The sequence below is a fragment of the Juglans regia genome, chromosome 4 (assembly GCF_001411555.2).
Source record: "Juglans regia cultivar Chandler chromosome 4, Walnut 2.0, whole genome shotgun sequence".
NCBI classification, from domain to species: Eukaryota; Viridiplantae; Streptophyta; class Magnoliopsida; order Fagales; family Juglandaceae; genus Juglans; species Juglans regia.
In genome coordinates this window covers 5,400,639-5,406,924 of record NC_049904.1, presented here as the reverse complement: position 1 = coordinate 5,406,924, position 6,286 = coordinate 5,400,639, and the positions used below count along the sequence as shown (strand labels likewise).

Sequence of the window (6,286 nt, the reverse complement as noted above, 5' to 3'; positions counted from 1 at the left end):
GAGTCAAGAAGGCTTGGAAGGGGTCTTTAAAGACTTTTTTGAAAAACTCTTTGCCTCTTCAGATCCGAGGAGCTGTGACATAGAGGAATGCCTACATAGCTTAAAGCCTTGTGTTACTAATAGCATGAATGACTAGCTATCAAAAGCATTTACTGGAGAAGAAGTTGAAGTAGCTGTCAAAAACATGGCACCCCTAAAGTCCCCAGGACCCGATGGGTTTGGAGCATGTTTTTTCCAAAAACATTGGAACTCAATTGGTGAGGAAGTCAGTAGCAATGTGCTGAGATGGCTCAATGGTAACTCTTTAACTTTGTCCTCAAATTTTACTTATATAGCTCTTATTCCCAAGATTTCTATTCCTAAAATGGCAAGTGATTTTAGACCCATTAGCCTTTGTAATGTAGTCTATAAGATTATGGCAAAGGTGATGCCAAATAGATTGAAAGGGGTGCTTAATGAGATTATATCCCCTAATCAAAGTGCTTTCATTCCTGGGAGGTTAATCACAGACAATATTCTGGTTACTTACGAGGTGTTGCATTCTATGAAGGTGAGGAAAAAAGGTAAAGTGGGGAGTATGGCCATTAAGCTTGATATGTCAAAAGCTTATGATAGGATAGAGTGGCCTTTTTTAAAAGCAGTGATGATCAAAATAGGTTTCTGTGAGAAATGGATAGAGTTGATAATGAAGTGTGTATCTACTGTTTCGTACTCTGTCCTTGTCAATGGGAAACCTAGTTGCTTAATCAAGCCCTCGAGAGGATTGAGGCAAGGAGATCCGTTGTCTCCCTATTTGTTTATCCTTTGTGCTGAGGGGCTTAGTTCTTTGTTCAATAATTCAGATCTCAGAGGAGAGACAAGGCGTGTGACTGTTTCAAGGGGGGTCCCGATTAAACCACTTACTTTTTACCGATGACTGTATACTCTTTGGTAGAGCTAAGAGAAAGGAATGGGATAGGATTCATGGCTTGCTTAGTTTGTATGAGAAGGCTTCAGGTCAGCTTATCAATAAGGATAAAACTGCTATTTTTTTCAGTTCAAACACCAAGGAAGTTGATAAGAGATTGATATTGGAGGGAGGGGATGCAATGTTGAGAGGGAATTATGAGAATTACTTGGGGCTTCCTGCTGTCGTAGGGAGCTCAAAATATAATGCGTTTAGAGGTATTAAAGAGAAAGTTTGGAGAAAAATCAACAACTGGAAGAATTCTTTTCTGTCTGCTGCAAGGAAAGAGGTACTAATCAAAACCGTCCTTCAAGCAGTGCCTACTTACACTATGATTGTCTTTCAGCTTCCTAAACAACTTTGCAAAGAACTTAATGTCATGCTAGGTAGGTTTTGGTGGGGCAATAAAAAAAGTGGGAGTGGAGTGCACTGGTGTAGCTGGGGAAGGATGAGGAAATAGAAGGGAAAATGAGGGCTGGAGTATAGGGATTTAGAGAGTTTCAATATGGCCTTATTAGCCAAACAAGGATGGAGGATCCTTCAAAATGAGACTTCTATAGCTGCCAAGATTTTGAAAGAGAAATACTACAAAAATAAATCATTGCTTGAAACAAGCCTAGGACAAAGACCCTCTTTTCTGTGGAGGAGTGTATGGAATGCTTTGAGTTTGCTCAAGGAAGGTCTGAAATGGAAGGTGGGGAATGGAGAAAAAATCAAAATTTGGGGTAACAGATGGCTATCAACACCTTCATCTTTCTCTGTCCAATCACTTATTTCTGTTTTGGATAAAGAAGCCAGAGTTTGTGAACTGATGCAAGGCAGAGGGGAGTGGAATGATCTTTTGATCCGAAATATTTTTAACAAGGAAGAGGCTGACCAGATTTGCAGTATCCCTATTAGCAGTATGGAGGTGGAGGACAAATTAGTGTGGGGTCCCTTAAAAAAAGGTCTTTTTTCTGTTAGGAGTGCGTATCACTTGGAGATGGGAAGGAAGCAGGCCATTAGAGGAGAAAACTCAAGGCAGGAGAAGAAGGTCAAAGGCTGGGATAGCATATGGAAGCTGGATGTTCCAAGGAAAGCTAAGCTTTTCATCTGGAAAGCTATAAACGATTTCCTAGCTACCAGAAAAAACTCTTCCTGAGAAAAATAACATATAGTCCTTTATGTCCCATATGTAAGCTAGATGAGGAGACTATCATGCATGTGGTTTGGTAATGCCCCGCAGCTGGTGATGTTTGGTCAGAATCTTCAAGTATTTTGCAGAAAATGAAGAGGGAAGAATATGATTTGCTGGCCTTGTGGGAAAAACTCACAGGCAAGTTGAGTGAATCAGAACTAGAGGAGGTTGCTGTGGTGATGAGGGGCCTGTAGGTGAGAAGAAATGAGAGTATCTTTGAAGATAAATTCAAATCCCCAAATCAAGTTATCAGTATAACTATTAATGATTTGAAAGAGCACAAGCAGGCTCTACAAATGAATAAGGCAGCACTGAGGAGTAATGAGGAGGGTGGAAGCAGAACCTTGAGGTGGGAAAAGCCAAGGAAAGGTTTTGTTAAAGCCAATTGGGATGCAGCAGTAGAAAGGAAGCAAAGGAAGGTGGGAATTGGGGTAGTAATTCGTGATGAAGATGGGGAACTTTTAGTTGCTGTTGAAGGTCAGAAGTTCAATACAAATCAACCTGCTGAGGCTGAAGCTCAGGCTCTGTGGAAGGCAATGGTTATATGCAGAGATCTTAGATTGGAAAAGGTGATTTTCGAGGGAGATGCACATGTGATTGTCAAAGCTGTCAACAACGCAAGTGAAGATTATTCCGTTTATGGTAGTTTAATTGAAGGTATAAAACAATTGTTAAAAGGGAGGACAAACTGGATAGTAGAATATACACACAGGTCTAACAATGTAGCAGCACATACCTTAGCTAAGGAAAGTTTATTTTTACAGACTGAATTAGTTTGGATAGAAGATATACCTGATAGTATTCAAAGAATTGTAGAGAGGGAGTGTTATTGTATTGAGTGACATTCTGATTTCAATGAAGATGGCTGTTTTCTTTCAAAAAAAAAAAGCAACATAGAATGAGTGAAGAATGCAAGGAACTAACTAATAAGCATATCAAGATCTCCCGGATTACTAAAAAAAAAATAATAATAAAGAAATGGCACAATATTGGAGCTAATTTAGAAAGAGCGGCTCTACACATAAACACATGGGTTAATTACATTTTATCCTTTCAAATTTTCACTCAATTCATAATGTGCCTCTAAAATTTCTTGAAATGAGGTCACGACACCTCCACAATCGAAATATACAGTGACTTGGCGTCGTGGTCGAAGTGGCGTTGATTTGAGGGAGAGCGAGAGGAAAAGAAAGTGAAATAAAGAAATGTAACTTTCCAAAATATATATGATCGAAATAGTGAAAGAAAGAGAACTGCTTCGTATTTGCCACTTTGGTTGCCTCTTCATGTAATGGTTGCCTCTTCGGTAGCAGTTTATTTTTTTTTATAACGGTTGCCTCTTCCCTTAATGTTTCACGGTGCTCACTTGGTGCAACTCTCTCTTTGCACCCTTTCAATTGTAACTCGCCTTTTACCCAAAAACGATTGCAAGTGAAAGGCTCTGTTTTTTACCCACAGAAACAGAGGATTTTCTGCACTGGAGCCCAACAACGCAAGTGACCCTCCACTCCAAGAAACCTTGCTTAATCTGTTTTGATCTAAAAGTGTCACTGCTTTCCTGCACGTTAAAATAAAAATATGCTCATTAATCTGAGAGCTAGAAAGATTGAGAGGATTAAAATAATTACAGGAACAACTTGACATGGCATAACAAGTTTTTAACTTTTTTAATGTTGCTTTTACTATTATATTTCCATGCTTTGGATTATTTTTCTTCCAATCTTGATGATGTTACTTGATATCAATCGGTACTTAATTCATAACTTGATTCCAGCTCAGCAGAAGAGTTTTTAGTTTTTACCCTTATGCCTGAAAACAGGGGCCCCCATGGAATCCCATGCTGCCACGATGCTGACTCCTTTTGCCTTCTCTAATATGTTCGTCTTCGAAGAAAAAAAAACAAATTACATGCATGTTTATGGAATATGAATAATAATAAGAAGAAGAATGTTCGGAACACACTTTGTAATATGTTTGTCTGTGCGTTTCTAAGACATTATGTTTGTTTATATCAAGGATAAATATTAGAATACCTCTCTCTTCCTTAAAAAGTATATAGCTCGAGTTGGTGTGGGTGTTGAAGGAGAGCAGAGAGCTCTGAACTCTGGTCACGGTAGGGTCGAAGTTTTGTAAGCAGAGGGCTATCTTTCGGCTTTTGGGCTTTGTTTAACTGAAGTTACTGAAGCGGTAGCGTGTAAATTTAACACCGATTAATGCGGTATGAATGCTAAGTAGGAAGTCAAAATTTGGCTTTTATATAATTACTAGCAATTGAGTGACGTCCAAGAGACATTTATCTAATTTAGTTAATTAAGAATATTATTATAATTATGTTAAAATTTTAATTATTTATATGATTTTATTTTTTTAAAAATATTTAATAAAATTTTATCATTTATTTAATAATAAAATATTAGTATTTTATAAAATAAATTTGATAATTTATATATGATATGGTATTTATATTTTAATTATTTATTTTAAAATAGTTTAAATCAGTGTTTAAAATTTTACCGTTGGATCAAATCTGAAACTTAAAATGAAGGGTTAAGATTTAAATCTCAAAATCTTTCATTTTTCCCTCATTTTTCCTCTCTCTCTCTCTCTCTCCCATTCCACTTCAAGTCATCCCTCTCTCTCACCCGATCTCCTCCCTCAACCAATCTAGCGCCACAGTGCACCACCCTGCAGCGTCACCGACTTCCCCTCACGTCGGCGACCAAACCCCACCGTCGAAACCCCTTGACAGCTTCTCCCTTAACTGCATGCAAGCAACTCGAAATGGATCTCAATGCACGGGATCTCCACCCTTGCGCCACCGCGACTCAACCCCAGCTCCACCAAGCACCACCATCGAGTTTCCCTCACGCTATGGACCACTTCCATGGAACTCACCACCTGTAGCTCCTCCCTAGCCCCATTGACGCAATGCCTCTACACGCACGAGTTTCTCCCCATAGCGCCGCCATTAGCCAACCTCACGACTCCGCACCACCATGACGGCCTAGATCCACCGCCTACAGCCCACGACGCCACCACCAGCCTTCCACGACATCTCCCTTGCTTCTCCATGCCTAGCCAAGCCTCTAACCCTCCAATTTTGTGAATTTGTACATTTTGTAGAATTAGGATGATTTTCAGTGAGTTTGTGATCATCCTACGGTAATTTTGAGATGATTTACGATGAGTTTGGTCGGTGTTTGTTGTGATTGCTGTGATTTTGTGAATTTGTACATTTTGTAATTTTGTAGAATTATGATGATTTACATTGAATTTGTGATTATCTTACGATGATTTTGATATGATTTACGGTGAGTTTGGATTGTGTTTGTTGTGAGGTTGTGAGGTCGGGATATAAGAAGAAGACGGAAGTGTATACTGTTCATCAGCCGATAGACATTTTTAAGTATAAGGACAAATAGATTAGTTATTGCAAAAAGAGAATACTATATACAATTGTAGAATGCACAAATGTCGCGTAATCGTTTTGAAAAAAAATAAGGTCTATTATTAAAAAATTAATTTTTTTTATTTATTTATTTTTTTTAAAAAAATTATGTGATACTTACATACTTCGTGATTATAAAAATAATTTATCTACCAACAAAATTACAAATGAGAGCTATTGCTAAAAGAGCAAGGTCCTAGATCCGAAGCGGGCAGAATACAGAGGATGTCCCATCAAAATTTCCAAATGTGAGCAACTTATTTGGATCATGCATTAACTCGTATTTGAGTTTAAGATATATCTTTAAAATCTCCGCGTTAGCATGTAAAATCTGTCTATGTAAATTTTATGTATACAGTAGTACTCTTAAAAAAAAATATTGATTATTTTAAAAAAGAGTAATACTATATGCTTATAATTTTATTTATAATTTTACGTATAACAATCATTTTATCAGTTTTTTTTTTTAATTTTTAATTTTATAATTTCAACTTATCAATAACTGTCACGTAAAATTAAGATTTTTTTACATTTTTCTTAAGAAAGTTAGCATTTCTCTTAAAATCAAATGGGCCATGCTTTGGTCCTTCAAACTGCGCGGCGTTTCAATTTGTTCTTCTAAACTGCACGTCGTTTCATCTTTGACACAGCATCGAATTCGGCCCAGATCCGGTAGAATATTCCCTCTAAATGACTTCGGCTTAAAATGTCCAAT

At 37.6% G+C, this 6,286-nt stretch overlaps 1 protein-coding gene across 1 annotated transcript; it reads left to right on the top strand.

The window, feature by feature from the left end:
- The first annotated feature begins 2,212 nt into the window (after positions 1-2,212).
- Positions 2,213-2,965, top strand: LOC109012945. The gene is made up of 2 exons (XM_035689132.1): positions 2,213-2,299; positions 2,411-2,965. Exons 1-2 carry the CDS (start codon positions 2,213-2,215, stop codon positions 2,963-2,965), a joined length of 642 nt encoding a protein of 213 aa, XP_035545025.1.
- The last annotated feature ends 3,321 nt before the right edge of the window (positions 2,966-6,286 follow it).